This window comes from Ranitomeya variabilis, chromosome 3 (genome assembly GCF_051348905.1).
Source record: "Ranitomeya variabilis isolate aRanVar5 chromosome 3, aRanVar5.hap1, whole genome shotgun sequence".
Taxonomy (NCBI): domain Eukaryota; kingdom Metazoa; phylum Chordata; class Amphibia; order Anura; family Dendrobatidae; genus Ranitomeya; species Ranitomeya variabilis.
This window is the reverse complement of record NC_135234.1, coordinates 29,435,567-29,456,471: the sequence shown is the minus strand read 5'-3', so window position 1 is coordinate 29,456,471 and position 20,905 is coordinate 29,435,567. Positions and strand designations below refer to the sequence as shown.

Below are 20,905 nucleotides of genomic sequence, written 5' to 3'. Positions count from 1 at the left end.
CTCGCAACGCGCAAAACTCGCTACATGCAAAACTCGCCATATGCAAAACTAGGCTCACGCAAAACTCGCCACACGTGCAAAACTCACCTCATGGAAAACTCACCTCATGCAAAACTTGCACACACAGAAAAATTGCCACATGCACAAAAGTTGCACCACATGCAAAAGTTGCCTCACACAAAACTTGCACATACTCAAAACGCACCACACATAAAACTCGCCACGCGCAAAACTCGCCATGCACAAATCTTGCTGCACACAACTTGCTACACTAACCTGTCACATGCAACTCGACACACAAAATGTTGCTACATGCATGTCGCCACACAAAACTCATCTCACAAAAGTCGCTACATGCATGTCGCCACACGCAACTCAACACACACAACTTGACACATGAAACTCGCCCTAAAACACACAGAAGTCTGGTATTATCCTTCAAAAATAAAAATCTGATTAATAAGCTGACAAACTACAAGAGCAACAAATGTACCATATAGGAAATACGGCAGCTGTCAGTCACATGACCTGTCTATTATGTGTATGTGTGAGCTAATATATACTGCGAGGGGGTGGGCTTACTGTTGGCTGGGGATTTATCAGGCTGCCAATAGCAACCAATCACAGCTCAGCTTCTATTTTGCTACAGTTAATTAACCTGAGCTCTGATTGGTTAATATAGGCAACAAAGACAGTCTCAGTATAACAAAGCTAATATACACTGTGTTCCAAATTATTATGCACAAAGCGTTTAGGAGTGATAAGGTTAGATTTTTTTTGTTTGTCATTTAAACTCATTGATGGTGATGTGTGTCAGGGCTCTTTATATCACTGACAGTAATTGCAGATACCTGTGCACATTAGTTTGGCCGGTGTGTCCAAATAAAGGCAAGACTACTTAAGAAGGCTGTTCCACATTATTAAGCAGCCTACATTTTTTGCCAAAATGGGAAAGAAAAAGGATGTGTCGTCTGCTGAGAAGCAACAAATTGTGGAGTATTTAGGTCAAGGCATGGACTACAATCAACATTGCCAAGACACTTCATCGTGATCATCGCACAATCAAGAAGTATGTAGCTGATTCCCAGCACACACGTGTGCGTGCCGATAAGGAAAAATTGAGGACTCTTTCCAATAGGCAATTGCGTAAGGTTAAAAGAGCAGCTGCAAAAATGCCTTGTCATAGCAGCAGACAAGTTTTTGAAGCTGCTGGTGCCTCCAATGTCCCCAGAACAACAAGATGCAGGGTCCTTCAGCAGAGGTTTGCAGCTGTGCGTAAGCCATCCTGTCGACCACCTCTATCCACTGCACACAAGCAGAAACGGCTCCAGTGGGCCAAACGATACATGAAGACTGACTTCCAAACTGTTTTGTTCACCGATGAGTGCCGTGCAACGCTCGATGTCCAGATGGATGGAGTGGAGGATGGCTGGTTGATGGACACCCCATGAAAACACGGCTAAGGCGCCAACAAGGAGGAGGTGGAGTAATGTTTTGGGCTGGAATCATGGGGAGAGAGATTGTCGGCCCCTTTTTGATCCCTGAAGGGGTAAAGATGAACTCCATAATCTATGTGGAGTTTCTAAAACAACACTTCCTGCCATGGTTCAAGAGGAAGAACCGTGCTTTCCGCAGCAAGATCATTTTCATGCCTGATAATGCACCGTCTCATGCTGCAAAAAACACATCTGCATCTCTGGCTGCTATGGGCATAAAAGAGGACAAACTTATGGTGTGGCCACCATCTTCCCCTGACCTCAACCCCATTGAGAACCTCTGGAGCATCATCAAAAGGAGTGTCTATGATGGCGGGAGGCAGTTCACATCTAAGCAACAGCTCTGGGAGGGTATTCTGTCCACATGCAAAACAATTGACGCAGAAACCATCCAAAAACTGACAAATTCAATGGATGAGAGAGTTCAGAAGCTTCTTTCGAACAAGGGGTCCTATGTGCAAATGTAACATCACCTAGAATAAAGTTCTCACTTGAAAACTGTTTGATTTCATTTTGTAATAAGCTGATAATGCTTATAACTTCACAATTGGCCATTTTTTTGTTCAAAATAAAAAAAAAGGTTGAAAACTCTGCTGTGCATAATAATTTGGGACATGCATTTTGAGTGTTTATTTTTTTTAAAAAGATCCTGTTTTCATAGGCAGTTTGTTCCAAAACATTGCAATTATACTAGAATAGTAGATGACTGCAAAATAACAATGACTGCAATTCAGAGAGGTAATTGAGAGAAAATATGAGGAAATATTATTTGCATAATAATTTGGAACACAGTGTATGTTGTGAAATGCTTCTATTAGCTTAGTTTTTGCCTTTTAATAATTACATTTCAATCTATTTGTTTTGTGGTTTTTGTGTGCAGAATAAATTTTTGTTAACACAGTCTATTTCAGCAGTCATTAACCCGGGCGAAGCCGGGTAGTACAGCTAGTATAAAATAAATACAATAACAAAAACCTGATTAAAAAAAATAGTTTTTTTTCTGATAATAGCTTCCCTTTAAAATAGGGAATACTTGGCTTCCTTATTCTTAAAACAGCACCCCTCATGTCTGCAGGTTATGACTGGTACTGCAGCTCAGCTCCAGTGAAGTGACGAGTACAGAGCAGTAATACCACACACAACCTGTAGAAAGAGTGGTGCTGTTTTAAGAATAAGGAAATTGACATAGTTTTAATTTTCTGGACAACCCCTTTAATTTTCTGAGCTACTAGACCCTAAGCCATGGGGTCTATCCCGGGGACAGGTTCACTTTCTGGATAGGGGTTTACCTTAACTTTGGTGCTATCAATTTCCTTCTTAATCAGAAGACTGGATAGCTTCTGGTTGAGCTCTTCTCTCTCGGCGAGGTTCTTGTCTTCGGAGAGTCTCTGTAACCTCAGTAAATTATCCTTCACTTTGAGCAGTTCACTCTCCGCCATTCTCAGCTTTACGGATAGACCTCGTTCGCTCTGCTGCGTGGACCTCAGGCTCTGTCTCAGCATCCTCACTTCATTACCGAGCTGGAAGATAAGATGGTGTATACCGCCCTCAGAGCTTTCGTACTTGTCCAGTGCCTTCATGTGCCGGTACTGGAGACTGGTCAGTAGCTTGTTCTCTCGGCTTACTTCCTCCAAGGTGCGCTGGACGTCACACAATTGGTCATTCAGTTCTTTAATTTTGCGAACCTTTGCTGATAGGACGCGCCTTGCGACATCACCTTCATTCTTATGGGTGAGGAGTGGTGGGTGTTGTGGCTTCATTGATGACCGCTTCCGTGGCGGTGGCTTCCTCCAGGAAAATACTTTGTCTGCAAATCACAAAATTAGGGTTTAATTAGATGAATAAAGGAGCAGTCCAAAAAAAACGAATATGCAGTGTTAAGCAGGGGCGGGGTATGACACAGGAAGTTATTTTGTTTTGTTCTTCATGTCATGCTCCACCCCCGCAGGTCTGATTACAAGAAGACTCTGCTTCGGATCCCTTATTTCAGGGGGAATTTTAGAGGAAAATTCTAATTTCAGGAGCCCAATCTGGAGGAATTAAATTTCTTTCATAAGCCTTTAACTGGATGTTAGTGGCTCTAGATAAAGGGGCTACTTTGGTGTATGGACATTAAACAGGTGGTCCCCTGCTCTGAAGTCCCCAGAATAATACCAGTGCCAAAACAGAGAGGAGTTCTGAATGAGTTGAACCATCCTTGTATACAAGGATGGCCATTCACCTAGGGATCCCCTGCGTGGCTGGCCCTGTCTCCTATGAGGGTGCCAGGAGTGGGACTCTGATCGCCCCTGACTCTGATCTGCTTTTTGTGAAAGGTTGTCACTGATGAGTGAACTGTGTACATCTGGATGCCATCGGGAGCTGATAATATCCAATCAGATCACGTGGTGGGTGTCAGACCTCATTAACCTGATACTAATAAGTTATCCTAAGAATAGGCCATCAATATCAAAACTCTGCACATCAAGCCTTTATTTTTCATTTTGCTACAAATACATAAAAAACCAATTCAGCCACAATTTTATATCTATGGATCTATATCAATTACGGTATATACATTTATTGTGCTGGTTGTTAAAATTTTACCAATTTTGTTTTGATTTTGAACGTATATTAAGTTAGGTTTATTTATTGCAAAAAATGTGCAGAAGAGGGAGATACAATTTTTGCATCAATGGATGGAACACGTTATAAAGAATGTTGACTTACCAACTTTAGAAAATGTTTGACATGTTTTGTTGTTTGTTATTGCTGACGTTTTTATTTGCGCTTTATGTGCCTCATTTACACTTTCTGAATTCTTGGAGTTTTTGCTGGGGGATCGGTCGTTGCGGTTTGTCTTGCTCCTGGGTGATCGGTCGCTGCTGCTCATCTTGCTCCTGGGTGATTGGTCGCTGCTGCTCATCTTGCTCCTGGGTGATTGGTTGCTGCTGCTCATCTTGCCCCTGGGTGATTGGTCGCTGCTACTCATCTTGTTCCTGGGAGATCGGTTGCTGCTGCTTGTCTTGCTCCTGGGTGATCGGTCGCTGCTGTTCATCTTGCTCCTGGGTGACCGGTCGCTGCTGCTTGTCTTGCTCCTGGGTGAACGGTCGCTGCTGCTTGTCTTGCTCCTTGGGGATCGGCCGCTGCTGCTTGTCTTGCTCCTTAGGGATCGGTCGCTGGGGCTTGTGCTGCTGCCATCACTGCTGGGATTGTGGTTTGGGTCATTACTTTTGCAGAAGGACCTCTGCTCAGGGTCTGTCAAAGGTTCCTGCCTCCATTCTCTGTCTTCACCTGGAACTTTAAAACTCATTCTGATAGGACTAAGTATTGAAAAAAATCAGACTTTTCTTTTTTTTTTCTAGAAACGATCCGGTTCGGAAAATTGGATCACAACTGTCAAGGTCCTGAAAAAAAAAAGGATTGTACAGATCAACGTTGGCTTTACAAAAAAGTTGCATATTATGGAACCTGGACACATTTGCGGAACACTTTGTGACTTTTTGCCCATTTGCACCTTTTTGCAACTTTTTAAAGAAGGCAGTGTTTAGTGGAAGGGCGTATAGACTTACTATAGCTGATACTCATAACTGGCAAATATTTCATTTTCTGGCACACAAATCTCTATTGTGGAAGCTTCCATTGAAGGGGTTAATTCCACCTTGTATATTTGTGGCATATCCATACGATACACTACAACTGTATACTAGATGAGGATCAGCAATCTGCCATGCACAGAAATGGAGAAAGCTGCGCATGTGCGTCCACTTCTACACTGACAGCAGTGCGTGATGGAGCATCCCAGTGGCGGGATGAAAAAAAGGATGTAGATTATCTGCACTGCATCAGTTTTTTACCATTGGTGTTTCATCAATTTTTTTCGGTAGGCAAAAAAAAGCTGTTGAACATTTCTCAAGCTCCTCCTAGCAAACAGCCAGCAGAGCGAACAAGACTAAGGTGCGACTAGGATGCCATCAATTTGCTGTTCAGAGTTTTCAAGAAACAATGGATTTTTAATTGTGAGTCAAAATTGGACATGTTTCCGTTTTTTTCTTTTTTTTTTTTTAATGATACTCGACCACCCAAAAAAAACACAAACACTATAATGGGTTTGTGTTCTAACTGTTGAAAAAGTGCGGGTAGAACACATATGTACAAATGTCAGAGACCGGCCTTAGGGATACAAGCATAGAGAGGGTTGCATAAAGATTTCCACAGAATGGAAGGGGGTCAGTGTAAATTATCTTAAGGATGGTGGGTAGAAGTCTGTAGAAAAGGAAGAAAGCACATGAAGAGGAAATTAGTGCAGGATAGACGTTGTTCTGATCAGCACGATGGCTATGCACAAAGGTCAAATTCAGCATTTATTACTGGGAAAGGCACATATACCTCACATCCAGTCAATATTACTGTAAGAGACACGCAGAGCTCGCACCCAGCCTATATTACTGGGAAAGACACACAGAACTCACATCCAGCCTATATTACTGGGAAAGACACACAGAACTCACATCCAGCCTATATTACTGGGAGGCACACAGAGCTCACATCCTGCCAATATTACTGGGAGGCACGCAGAGGTCACATCCAGCCTATATTACTGGGAGACTCTCAAAGGTCACATCCAGCATCCAGCCTATATTACTGGGAATCTCACAAAGGTCACATACAGCCTATATTACTGGGAGACACATAGAGCTCACATCTAGCCTATATTACTGGGAGAGACACACAGACCTCACATTCAGCCTATATTACTGGGAGAGACACACAGACCTCACATCCAGCCTATAATTCTGGGAGAGACACACAGGCCCCACATCCAGCCTATATTACTGGTAGAAACACACAGACCTCACAATGAACCTATATTTCTGGGAGAGACACACAGAGCTCACATCTAGCCTATAATACTGGGAGGCACACAGAGGTCACATCCAGCCTATATTACCAGGAGAGACACACAGAGCTCACATCCTGCCAATATTACTGGGAGGCACACAGAGGTCACATCCAGCCTATATTACTGGGAAACTCACAAAGGTCACATCCAGCCTATATTACTGGTAGAGACACACAGACCTCACATCCAGCCTATATTACTGGGAGAGACCCACTAACCTCACATGGAGCCTATATTACTGGGAGAGACACACAGACTCACATCCAGCCTGTGTTACCAGGAGGGACACAGAAATATGACACCCAGCCTATAATTCTGGGAGAGACCCACAGACCCACATCCAGCCTACCGGTCTATTACAACATACCTCCCAATCAACCCAAATCCAGCAGTACAGTTCCAAATTCAGGGAGTGGTCCTAGGAGGATGGGAATATTTACTGATGTCAACTGTATCTGTGTCCCCAAGACTCATTCAGTTGAATACAATGGTGAAAACAGGAGCAGTCAGATCCTTGCTCTATCATTGGGTATGGGTAGAGACTGAAAGACCTTCAAGGACCTTCAGGTCACTTTTGTATTATTCCTATACACATAAAGGAAATAATCATGTGTAATTGCAATAATTTCCTGGATAAAAGCTTCATTTTCTGGAACAATTTCAAGGGTGCCAAAACTTTCAGCCATGACGGTATCTATATCATCATAATATAGGCTGGATGTGAGGTCTGTGTGTCTTTCCCAGTAATATAGGCTGGATGTGAGGTCTGTGTGTCTCTCTCAGTAATATAAGCTGGATGTCAGCTCTATGTTTCTTTCCCAGTAATATAGGCTGGATGTGAGGTCTGTGTGTCTCTCCCAGTAATATAGGCTGGATGTGAGGTCTGTGTGTCTCTCCCAGTAATATAGGCTGGATGTGAGGTCTGTGTGTCTTTCCCAGTAACATAGGCTGGATGTGAGGTCTCTGTCTCTTCCAGTGATATAGGCTAGATGTGAGGTCTGTGTGTCTCTCCCAGTAATATAGACTGGATGTGAGGTCTGTGTGTCTCTCCCAGTAATATAGGCTGGATGTGAGGTCTGTGTGTCTTTCCCAGTAATGTAGGCTGGATGTGAGGTCTCTGTCTCTTCCAGTAATATAGGCCAGATGTGAGGTCTGTGTGTCTTTCCCAGTAATATAGGCTGGATGTGAGGTCTGTGTGTCTCTCCCAGTATTATAGGCTGGATGTGAGGTCTGTGTGTCTCTCCCAGTAATGTACATAGTTACATAGTTACATAGTTATTAAGGTTGAAGGAAGACTTTAAGTCCATCTAGTTCAACCCATAGCCTAACCTAACATGCCCTAACATGTTGATCCAGGGGAAGGCAAAAAAACCCCATGTGGCAAAGAGTAACTCCACCATGGGGAAAAAAATTCTTTCCCGACTCCACATACGGCAATCAGACTAGTTCCCTGGATCAACGCCTTATCAAGGAATCTAGTGTATATACCCTGTAACATTATACTTTTCCAGAAAGGCATCCAGTCCCCTCTTAAATTTAATTAATGAATCACTCATTACAACATCATACGGCAGAGAGTTCCATAGTCTCACTGCTCTTACAGTAAAGAATCCGCGTCTGTTATTATGCTTAAACCTTCTTTCCTCCAGACGTAGAGGATGCCCCCTTGTCCCTGTCAGCGCTCTATGATTAAAAAGATCAGCAGAAAGGTCTTTGTACTGTCCCCTCATATATTTATACATAAACATAAGATCACCCCTTAGTCTTCGTTTTTCCAAACTAAATAGCCCCAAGTGTAATAACCTATCTTGGTATTGCAGACCCCCCAGTCCTCTAATAACCTTGGTCGCTCTTCTCTGCACCCGCTCTAGTTCAGCTATGTCTTTCTTATACACCGGAGACCAGAACTGTGCACAGTATTCTAAGTGTGGTCGCACTAGTGACTTGTATAGAGGTAAAATTATGTTCTCCTCATGAGCATCTATGCCTCTTTTAATGCATCCCATTATTTTATTTGCCTTTGTAGCAGCTGCCTGACACTGGCCACTGAATATGAGTTTGTCATCCACCCATCCACCCAGGTCTTTTTGATTGACGGTTTTGCCCAGAGTTTTAGAATTAAGCACATAGTTATACATCTTATTACTTCTACCCAAGTGCATGACCTTACATTTATCCCCATTAAAGCTCATTTGCCATTTATCAGCCCAAGCTTCTAGTTTACATAAATCATCCTGTAATATAAAATTGTCCTCCCCTGTATTGATTACCCTGCAGAGTTTAGTGTCATCTGCAAATATTGAAATTCTACTCTGAATGCCCCCTACAAGGTCATTAATAAATATGTTAAAAAGAAGAGGGCCCAATACTGACCCCTGTGGTACCCCACTGCTAACCGTGACCCAGTCCGAGTGGATGTGAGGACTGTGTGTCTCTCCCAGTAATATAGGCTGGATGTGAGCTCTGTGTGTCTCTCCCAGTAATATAGGCTGGATGTGGGTCAGTGTGTCTCTCCAGTAATATAGGCTGAATGTGAGGTCTGTGTGTCTCTCCTAATAATATAGGCTGGATGTGAGGTCTGTGTGTCTCTCCCAGTAATGTAGGCTGGATGTGAGGACTGTGTGTCTCTCCCAGTAATATAGGCTGGATGTGAGCTCTGTGTGTCTCTCCCAGTAATATAGGCTGGATGTGGGTCAGTGTGTCTCTCCAGTAATATAGGCTGAATGTGAGCTCTGTGTGTCTCTCCCAGTAATATAGGCCAGATGTGAGGTCAGTGTGACTCTCCCAGTAATATATCACCTATAGAGAACAACGGAGTATGACGCCCCAAGAAAAATAAATTTCTTATACATCATATAATAAAAAATATATAACTTTATTGAAAAATGCAATATATCATAAAAAGACAGTAACATGATAGATAATTGGTGATGCCACGAAAAACAAACAAACGGTACCATAAAACTACATTTTTAGCACCAGATAGCATCATGGATCATGGATGACAGACCATTCTGTGAAAAATCTAGCTGCATCTTATATAAAGTGAGAAGATAGATAGCGATCTGTCAAGCGCCCATAGGAACCTCCGACATTGCCCCAAGTAAGTCTAGAGTGGCATCTTGCCTGGAGACCCATGTGCCACCGCCATAAAGTAAAGTGCCAAGTGCTTAGAACCCATGTTGCATAAGGTGCTTACCCATGTGGGAATGGTAACCGCCGAGTTTGTAGCCCCGACGTACGTTTCGCAATCAATTTCCTGCCTCGGGAGGCTCCTGACGAAGCCACTTTGGTGGCGACACGCGTTGGGCCTCATGCCCCCTGGACCTCTGGGTGATGGATCTTATGGTCATGTTCTTATAGCAGGGTTATTCCCTTGGTACTGATAGTGTGGGCTTTATGTTCTACATGCAACCTTGTGGTATTTGCCTGGGCTGCATGTCTTCCATGGGATATCTTTAATATTTGTGTATAGGCTCGCTCAGTTAATCTACCTGGATTCAACACTCTAACCCGACCATGATATATGTACGCTTTAGGTGCATTCCTCTATGCTAAAAGGAGCCATAAATAATCTGGCCAAATATTGTTAGATATTGGTAGTGGGGGGTTTACCCTTGTTATTGCTACATCTTTGGAGTATATTCCATCTCTCCTTCTTTGCGATTTAGCATATAGAGTGTTGTACTGATATACAGGACTTGTTGCCTCACACGGCTAAGAATGTTTATTAGCAGCTATTGTTTAGGTGCACATTATTTGTAAATGTTCATTTTTTGCTATTTATGCTGCGAGCTGTGCCATACCTCTTTATTTAGATATGGCTTTTCCATGGTGATACCCTTCTAGCTGTTAGATCTATCTATTTATTCAGGACAGATTTATTACTGCTAATGCTGTATATACCATCATCTATTTTTATCTATCTGTCTGTACATTTGTTTTCCACCACAACCATGTCCAGGGGGGGTGGTTCCTCACTTGGAACCCATGACTCATTTTGGTTTAGGTTTTAAGTGTTTTTAATAGTGTGGTGTTTGTTGTTTTTTTTGGTTGACAAATACAATTTATACTTAATTTATATTGTATTTAGTGGTGGTCCCCTATATATAGCTTGACGCTTTCTTTTTCTATATGGTTATACTATATGTATGACTATGGGCTGTGCATTATACTACATGGATGACTATGGGCTGTGCGTTATACTTTATGGATGACTATGAGCTGTGTATTATACTACAGTTGTGCTCAAAAGTTTACATACCCCGGCAGAATTTTTGCTTTCTTGGCCTTTTTTCAGAGAATATGAATGACTAGATGGTGGCCCAATTCTAACGCATTGGGTATTCTAGAATATGCATGTCCACGTAGTATATTGCCCAGCCACGTAGTATATTGCCCAGCCACGTAGTATATTGCCCAGCCACGTAGTATATTGCCCAGCCACGTAGTATATTGCCCAGTCACGTAGTATATTGCCCAGTCACGTAGTATATTGCCCAGTCACGTAGTATACATCACAGAGCCACGTAGTATATTGCCCAGCCACGTAGTATATTGCCCAGTCACATAGTATATTGCCCAGCGATGTAGTATATTGCCCAGTCACGTAGTACATTGCCCAGTCACGTAGTATATTGCCCAGTCACGTAGTATATTGCCCAGTCACATAGTATATTGCCCAGCGATGTAGTATATTGCCCAGTCACGTAGTACATTGCCCAGTCACGTAGTATATTGCCCAGCCACGTAGTATAGTGCCCAGTCACATAGTATATTGCCCAGCGATGTAGTATATTGCCCAGTCACGTAGTACATTGCCCAGTCACGTAGTATATTGCCCAGCCATGTAGTATAGTGCTCAGCCACGTAGTATATTGCCCAGTCACATAGTATATTGCCCAGCGACGTTGTATATTGCTCAGTCACGTAGTATATTGCCCAGACACGTAGTATATTGCCCAGCCACGTAGTATATTGCCCAGTCACATAGTATATTGCCCAGCGATGTAGTATATTGCCCAGTCACGTAGTATATTGCCCAGTCACGTAGTATATTGCCCAGCCACGTAGTATATTGCCCAGCCACGTAGTATATTTCCCAGCCACGTAGTATATTGCCCAGCGACGTTGTATATTGCCCAGTCACGTAGTATATTGCCCAGTCACATAGTATATTGCCCAGCCACGTAGTATATTGCCCAGTGACGTAGTATATTGCCCAGCGACGTTGTATATTGCCCAGTCACGTAGTATATTGCCCAGTCACATAGTATATTGCCCAGCCACGTAGTATATTGCCCAGCCACGTAGTATATTGCCCAGTCACATAGTATATTGCCCAGAGATGTAGTATATTGCCCAGTCACGTAGTATATTGCCCAGTCACGTAGTATATTGCCCAGCGACGTTGTATATTGCCCAGTCACGTAGTATATTGCCCAGTCACGTAGTATATTGCCCAGTCACGTAGTATATTGCCCAGCCACGTAGTATATTGCCCAGTCACATAGTATATTGCCCAGCGATGTAGTATATTGCCCAGTCACGTAGTATATTGCCCAGTCACGTAGTATATTGCCCAGTCACATAGTATATTGCCCAGTCACGTAGTATATTGCCCAGTCACATAGTATATTGCCCAGCCACGTAGTATATTGCCCAGCGACGTAGTATATTGCCCAGCAATGTAGTATATTGCCCAGCGACGTAGTATACAGCACAGAGCCATGTAGTATATTGCCCAGGTAAGTATATTGCCCAGCGAAGTAGTATATTGCCCAGCGACGTAGTATATTGCCCAGCGACATAGTATATTGCCCAGCGACGTAGTATATTGTTCAGCGCCGTAGTATATTGCCCAATTACGTAGTATATTGCCCAGTGATGTAGTATGCAGCACAGAGCCACGTAGTATATTGGCCAGTCACGTAGTATATTGCCCAGCCACGTTTGTCACAGGTTAAAAAATAAAAAATAAACATATACTCACCTTTCCGAGGGCCCCTTGTAGTCCACGGCAGCTTCCGGTCCCAGGGTTGGTCTGAGCGCAGGACCTCTGATGACGTCGCGGTCACATGAGTGAGTGCGGGCAGTAAGGAGCGGCCATTTTTTTCCGGACTGTGCGCATCGCTGATTGGTCGCGGCAGCCATGACAGGCAGCTGGCGAGACCAATCAGTGAACGAACAGACAGAAGGACAGACGGAAGTACCCTTAGACAAATATATAGTAGATAACATCAAAACTTTTCCTCCACTCATGGTTAGTGGTTGGGTGAAGCCATTTCTTGTCAAACTTCTGTATTTTCTCTGTTTAAATCATAATGACAGTTTTTCTTTTTTAATAAATTTACAAAAATTTCTACATTTCTGTTTTTTTTTCAGTCAAGATGGGGTGCAGAGTGAACATTAATGAGAAAAAAAATGAACTTTGTTGAATTTACCAAAAGGCTGCAATGAAATAAAGAGTGATAAATTTAAAGGGGTCTGAATACTTTCGTACCCAATGTATGTAGTGGCGTCTCTAGTTACGCCCCTAAGCAGCGGTTCCCAGTCTGATCGTACCATCTGAATAACCGTTATATAATACTACACAAAAGATGCTCTGCTACATGAGGTGAAGCTAAATTCATCATTTAAAATTTTCAGGAAGTCGCCGAGTTTGGATAGTAGGAGGATTAGTTATGGTATACCATAAATTAGATTCTGCTGAACTTAGCTCTGCTACATCACTCTGGACTGAATGTCATACTCGGCTCTGCTACATCACTCTGGACTGAATGTCACACTCGGCTCTGCTACATCACTCTGGACTGAATGTCATACTCGGCTCTGCTACATCACTCTGGACTGAATGTCACACTCGGCTCTGCTACATCACTCTGGACTGAATGTCATACTCGGCTCTGCTACATCACTCTCGACTGAATGTCATACTCGGCTCTGCTACATCAGTATAGACTGAATGCCATACTCAGCCCTGCTACATCACTCTGGACTGAATGTCACACTCACTGCTGCATTAGTATACACTATGTCTATGAATTAAATGTCAAACTCGGCTCTGCTACATCAAAACTCTGTTTTAATACTTATTATAACTGAAGTCTCCATCCGCTATTTTGCCATAAGAAACTCACTGCATTTCATAGTTCAGGACCCCAAACTGTCCTGACCCCGGCTGACCCCAGGTAGTGCCCCTCTTGCCTTCCTAGGTGATAGGCGCTTACTAACGAGACACTACAACCCCCATCCTCTGTTACCTGCGCTCCGTGCGCTTCCTACCAACAGTTTCCAACAGATGTTTCACTGGAGAAAAAAAAATCCTGTATCCTGTTGCTATGGAGACAGGAAACCTAAGCATCTGCAGTGCATGCTGGGAGATGTAGTTCCTAGAGGCAGGACTCCATCTTGTGGCCAGATAAGATGCCGGTATATATATATAGCACCACACTGCGAGTCGCCTTGTACCCCGCTTTGGTATATGGCGACGCCGAGAAATTCATATAGAATTTTCTATTAAATATTAAAATAAATAATCGCTATCCACAAGTGACAAACGTGAGAACGTGCGGATTTCTCCCTGATCTGATCGACCACCGCTGACGGGAGCATTTTTTTTTTTAACCCTTTCACTTTTTTCATTTTTAGAATTTCAGTTTTTCCTCCCCTTCTTCCCAGAGCCATGAATTTTTTTTATTTTTCTGTATACATAGGCGGACTTGTTATTTTGCGCACTGGTTGTAGTTTTGAATGACGCCGTCCATTTTACCGCATCTGAATAACAAGGGAAAAAAAATGCTGGTGTAGGTCCACTGTGTTTTATCAAGACCAAAGTCATCACAGCCGTTTACCAGGAAATTTTAGAGCACTTCATGCCGACAAGCTTTTTGGTGATGGAAATTTCATTCTCCAGCAGGACTTGGCCCCTGTCCACACTGCCAAAACTACCAATACCTGGTTTACAAGCAACAGTATCACTGGGCTTGATTGGCAGCAAACTCGCCGGACCTTAACCCCATAGAGAATCTATGATAGTGAATCCATGGGGTATTGTCAAGAGGAAGATGAGAGACACCAGACCCAACAATGCAGACGAGCTGAAGGCTGTTATTTTCAAGAAAATTACTCTGGAAATATGTCTCAGGCATTGTGGTCACCTGAGATCCCGTGTGCATCAAGCAGCGAATGCGTTGGCCGTTGAATTCAGCCCAGGCAATGGGTCTCTCACAGACAATATACTCAGTATTCTCTCTTCCACCCTCTGAGGCTCGAAACTCCAAGGTATGCTCCATGACTGTTGGGAGCGTTAGTTTAACAGGCTCCCCCGTTTCCTCCTTTCTTGACTCGGACAGTCTCTTGAATTATGCCCCCTTCCACGTCAGGTTAAACACTCTCACTTGCTTTCCACTGGTGGGCTACGTACACGGTGAGATGGGGTTTGGAAGTAGCAACTTTCCCGCTCTGACCTCCTCTCACATGAGGAGGGTTGGCAGCAGGGGTCCCCTTGATGCTGCACACCTCACCTGACATGTCCCAAATCTCTTGAAGTATATCCCGCACCCAGCTCAGTACAGGTTGACTCAGGGATGAACACTTCATAACTCTGGACCGTGGCGGAAAGAACAGGGGTCTCTCGCTCTAAGATTCTAACATCGGCTCCAACCTCAAGGAAGCTCAGACTGGGATTCAGGCGTAGGCGCTACCGTAAGATCTGCTTCAGAGAGGGATCCTTCAGTCCAGCAATGAGTTGATCCCGCAACACTTTGTCCAAGAGATTAAGTCCTTGGTGCCCATCTTGGGTCTACTTGGTGATATGGGCCTTCACTTTCTGCAATGCGAACGTGCCCTAGGTTTGTGGTGTCACCATGCATATCCTCCAAGAGTTTTATCACCTTAACCACAGTGTCACAATCCCTAGGTGGGCAGTACATAACCGTCTGTTGGGCCTCTCCATCAAGGGTTAGAACTAACTTGGCCTGAACAGAAGGGGTCAGTGGATACATGAGCAGCATGCTTTTCAGCCTCTCTACCTTGTCCCACAGCGACACGCTGCTCCCTGTGAACTTGGGAAGGTTGCTAAGCATATCCCCCAAGGGTATATTTGCCTTGCCGGGCTTTGTCACAGACTGGTCCTCCATCTCTGTGTCTGAATGTTCCATTCTGCCGACTATGCCAAATGTAATGCAGGTGTCTGGATGCAATGAGCAGAGATTACGAGTTGGAAACAGTCAGGGTCTGATATAATTTTTTTATGTACAACAGTAACTTTAAACAATTAGTATTAATAACTATGCAATTTACCAGTAGAAGGAATAACAAGTTTAGAATAACCAAGAACGTCTTTCACTATTTAACGTTAGTGTCCTTTTAACAAAGGTGGTGTGCCCATTCTTGGGAGACACCACGTGAGCTCCCACTCGAAGCTCTGGGTTTTCTCGCAAGGAGGCAAGTCTCTTCCTGACGTAGTCTATTAAAGCCCGTTGAGCCTCCCATGCACCAACCAACCTCCTCCCAACGTGTACTCCTAATCCCATTCAACCCTGGTACCATTGATGATAGCCGGAAATGTTGTCCCTGCTCACTCGCACTGTCCCTCCACAGAGGTGTGCTTCTCCTGTCGCAGTCTCCGCACGGCTCTTCTCGGCTTGACCGTAGGCAGAAGTCTCTCAGGTTCAGGGACTAGAGGTCTGGGCCTCAGCTCTTGACAGGCATAGTCGGGCCTCGGAGATTTGACCAGCGCAGGGCTCAGATTCCGGCTCTGACCAATGTAAGCCGTACTTGGAAAAGTCTTCTGGGGATCCGGACCTTGACAGGCGGTGAACAGACATGGGTGGCACAGACTCCCCGCTGAGGCCTGTCATGTTGGTCTTAGCGGTGTCTTTGGAGCACGTCTGCCCCCATCTCTTCCCTGGCGCCAAATCTCCTCGTGGTTGGGCATGCAGAGCTTTTATAGGTCGCTCCCCCTGCAAATCTTACAGCACACTTTGGTTACACTTGATTTTGGCTGGCCAGCAGATGGCAGCCTCTCTTCATCAATGGCACATCCTGTAAGAGTTTTCCTGAGATGTCATGGCTTCTTGTTACAGTTAAACCATTTCGGTTGCTCCTGTTAGAGGAAGGTGACGGGTGTGTAAGAGGGAGAACAAGATCGGGTATACCTTTCTCACGCCGGTTCTGGAACTACCGGGACTGTCACCAATGTTGAAGGGGGAAGATTTTCAGACAAGGACCGACCTTTGCATGTGACTGCAGTAGGCGGGATCGTATTAAAAAGCGCTGTGCGCGGGAAAAGAGACAGAGTCCAGGCGGGAAAGCTAAGCGGACAGTTGGGTGCAGTGTCGGCTGTAAAGACAGAGCATCCCTTTAACGCAGGCCGACTTGACGGAACCCCTGCGTACCGGTCCACTGCAGGTGGACGATCGACTGCCAGTTTCCCGCTAACGTCCGTGCCAGGAGGTGACTTAGACTTGAAACCAGAGACTGTAATGTGCGCAGCACAGTGGGAAGCAGGTGACTAGGCCAGAGCCTCTTAGCCGGGTACCTGTATACACCGCGGAGCAAAGCCTTGTTCCGGTGGTTCTTCGTACTGGACTGAGCACAGTGTTTAGCATCCATGAGTGCAGGAACTCCCCGCACCCTTCAAAGACTCTTTACCCGCTCAGTGGATTGGAACCCTGTCCTCTACACCTCCGAGACGTCACGTGCCGCTGTTGTCAGTGCCACCATTGGAGAACCGAAACGCTGCAGTCAAGAAGACTACAGACTGAAAAGTTTTATTGCCTTTGTTTCTTCCTATCGAACTATCGTTCGATCCTGCCCTACCCACTTCCAGCTCCCAGTTCTGCCCTACTTCCTAACACCCCCCCGCGTCCTACCACTCCCTGCGCTTAGTATATGTGTTGTTAATAAACCTGCTAACTCTTGATCTGCCTCCTGTCCGTGACAACATCTCACGTTCCTGCGATTTCTACAGCTGTATAGTACAGCCATCATCTGCCATGTTTACAGCGGCTCAGCTCCAGAAACCCCCAATATAGATGGCTGCACCTGACATGGACTTATACCAACACTCCCTATGTCAGGAAGGGGCTATGCTCACACTAAAAGGACCTGAGGCGCTCTATTATCAGACATTCTAGATTACTAGATGTTCGTAGAAATGTACATCCACACACCTTCCCAATATTTGGATCCCCCAGCTATTTTGAGGCATAGTTGCATAAGTTTTGCCTCCTTTCGGGTGCCTTTCGAGGGACAGTCCTGTAAAGAACAGGACTGTTGTGACGTACCTCATACTGTACATATGTGTTAATTTTGACCACGACCCTTTTTTTTTACCCTGGCACGAGGAGTTGTCAGAGGGGCTGTGGCAGCAAGGGACATTTAGCAGACTGCAGGGCATAGACCCAAATCCGGGACTGTCCGTTGCATCCGGGACAGTTGGGACTAGAGATGAGCGGATTGTTTCACGGGAGGCCGTGAATCTCTAACCTTCCGGTGTCCCCGGCGTGGCTTTTGATCACCCAGGACTGGCGGGACGTCATCTGTGCATCCTACTCCTCTCTAGTCAGGATCTGTGGATTTATTTTTTATTAATCAATTCACAGTCGGAGCCACCAGAACTTTCTCATCGTTATGTACAGTTGCTTCACTATAGAACATTTGGCTTTTTAGTGCCTGTAGGTCGTGTTTTTGGTGCAGATGTGAAGCCGCGTTTTTAAGTGTTTTTTATATTGCTCCAAATTTAATTGATGCAGTTTCTTACATGTGTTTTTTTTAGGCTCCACATAGAAGCCCCTAGAGAAAAAAAGCAGCGAAACCGCATAGTTCAGCAGCGTCTTTAGATGCACAGAAGACGCAGTTTTTATGAAATCCCATCCACTTTGCTTGGACAGTTAAACACAGCAGAAATTTTGTCGAAAAAAGCATCAGAAAATATGCAGCATTTATACAACATGTGAAACAGGGCCTAAATGTCCAAGCAAATTGGATGTGATTTCATGAAAACTCAGTCCTTGATGCGTCTAAAGATACTGCTGCACTCTGCGGTATTATGGGCCCCATATAGTCCTCCATACAGTATTATGGGCCCCGCTTAGTTCTCCATACAGTATAATGGACCTCATATAGTCCTCCTTACAGTATTATGGGCCTCATGCAGTCCTCCATGAAGTATTATAGGTCCCACATAGTCCTCCATACAGTATTATAGGCCCCATATAGTCCTCCATACAGTATAATGGGCCCACATAGTCCTCCATACAGTGTTATGGGTCCTACAAAGTCCTCCATACAGTATTGTCAGCTCCACATAGTCCTCCATACAGTATTATGGTCTCCATATAGTCCTCCATACAGTATAATGGGCCCCACACAGTCCTCCATACAGTCTTACAGGTCCTGTATAGTCCTCCATACAGTATTATCCGCTCCACATAGTCCTCCATACAGTAAAAAGGGCCCCATATAGTCCTCCATACAGTGTTATGGGTCCCACATAGTCTTCCATAAAGTATTATGGACCCCACAGTCCTCCATACAGTATAATGGACCCCATATAGTTCTCCTTACAGTGTTATTGTCCCCACATACTCCTCCATACTGTACTATGGGCCCCACATTGTGCTCCATACAGTATTATGGACCACACATAGTCCTCCACACAGTATAATGGGCCCCATATAGTCTTACTTACAGTATTATGGGCCCCACATAATTCCCTATAAAGTATTTTGGGGTCCACATAGTCCTCTGTACAGTATTATGGCCTCATATAGTCCTCCTTACAGTATAATGTGCACCATATAATCCTCCATACAGTATTATGGATCCCATATAGTCCTCCATACAGTATTATGGGCCCCACATAGTCCTCCATACAGTACTATGGGCCCCATATAGTCCTCCATACAGTATTGTGGAGTCCACATAGTCCTCCATAAAATATTATCACCCCCTGACGTTGGCAGACGCTGAAGCGTGCGTCAGGATGGACGCATCCACTGCACAGCTTGTGACAGTTTTCATCTTACAGTAGGTATTACTCTATTGTATTATGTGCAGCAGCAGTACAAATCTCTAGACTATTATTGTCTTTTTTTTTCCTCACTTGAGTAAGTACACTCTGGCCGCTCCAGCACATGTACTATCACTATATGCACTGACACTTTAATTATCCTATTAATTCTGCTTTCACTAGATATACCTGCTGTTGTCTGTCACATTGCATATCACTTGATCTATATTTGCAATTAACAATGAGTATTTTTGTTTATATCAAATATGCACACATGCACTTTCCAATTGGCCTTTTGTATATACGTTATTGGATTTTCTGCCGTGATTTATTGTTACGTCTTAACTTCAGCTGTGTCTTCCGTGTTTAGCGTCCTTTTTACTGGTGTTTTGATCCCACTTGCACCTTATTTCAATGTTATTCTATAATTAATAAAATTATAATTTTTTCACTCATTTTGGGCTCTTTCTATTCGGTGCTCTCCTTTTGCTGTCATTATTATGGCCCCATATAGTCCTCCTTACAGTATTATGGGCCCAATATAGTCCTCCATATAGTATAATGGGCCCCACATTAAAAATAAATAAATACTAACCTCTCCTCGTTCCCCTTCTGCTGCCATCTCTCCAGGATACCTATTCATTTGAAAATACGATGTCAGATGGGGTGCCCAGTGCAGATTCCCCCCTGGCACACGGGCCCCATAGCGGTTGCGTGGCTTGCTGCCATTGGTGGTAAACCAGTACTGTGGGGTCATTACCTGCAAGGTATCTTCAAGTATAGAAAATTCTCTCATGCTTGTCAATGGAGGCTGTGGCTCATAGCATTAGCTGATGCCTATAATGATGCAAGTTGTAAGTTTGATTTCCCAGAGTGTAATCCAGGACAGTTTGGAGCCATGTTATTATCCTTGTACAGTGATATCATTGTGTTTATTACCTCTGTTCTGTGACATCACTGTTATCAAATTATGTATATTGTCTCTGTACTGTGATATCACTATGTTTATATTTGTAACTTGATATCACTGTGTATATTTTCCCTGTACTGTGACATCACAGTGTTAAATCCTTCTACGGCGACATCTCTTTCATTATTACCCCTGTACTGTGACATCACTGTGTGCACTATCTCTGTACTGTTAATTTCCCCTGGCTGTATTGTGACATCACTGTGTTTATTTTCCCTGCACTGGGATTTAAAGGGTAATGTTTCTCCCTATGGAGAGTGGCATGCCTGGCATGCCAGTGTAAGGAGACTTATAAGCCATGCCATGCTCCTCTCGGAAAATTAAATATGCAAATTGCCACTTCAAAAAGGAAAAGGATTTGAACTCTAATGCCACCTATATGAAGTAGCAATTCGACCCTTTAACGAGTCTTGCCATATGACTTAGGATAAAAGCCAAACCAGAATCTCAATTTGCAGACACAAAGGGCAATACCCTGAAACATTATTTCTGCAAATTGAGATTCTGGTTAGGCTTCTATCCTAAGTCATATGGCAAGG

At 44.1% G+C, this 20,905-nt stretch overlaps 1 protein-coding gene across 3 annotated transcripts in view; it reads right to left on the bottom strand.

Annotated features, from left to right (window-relative positions):
* LCA5L (lebercilin LCA5 like) overlaps nucleotides 1-13,711 on the bottom strand; it is a 37,987-nt gene extending 24,276 nt beyond the window's left edge. Inside the window, exons 1-4 of one of the 3 annotated variants that reach the window (XM_077293867.1) lie at nucleotides 13,641-13,711; nucleotides 4,206-4,882; nucleotides 3,122-3,303; nucleotides 2,786-3,016 (exon numbers count right to left, since the gene is read on the bottom strand). In XM_077293867.1, the coding sequence (XP_077149982.1) occupies nucleotides 2,786-3,016; nucleotides 3,122-3,303; nucleotides 4,206-4,788 (996 nt within the window). In that variant the 5' untranslated portion in view covers nucleotides 4,789-4,882; nucleotides 13,641-13,711. The other 2 variants (XM_077293865.1, XM_077293866.1) reach the window with 2 other exon arrangements.
* Nucleotides 13,712-20,905: the final 7,194 nt, after the last annotated feature.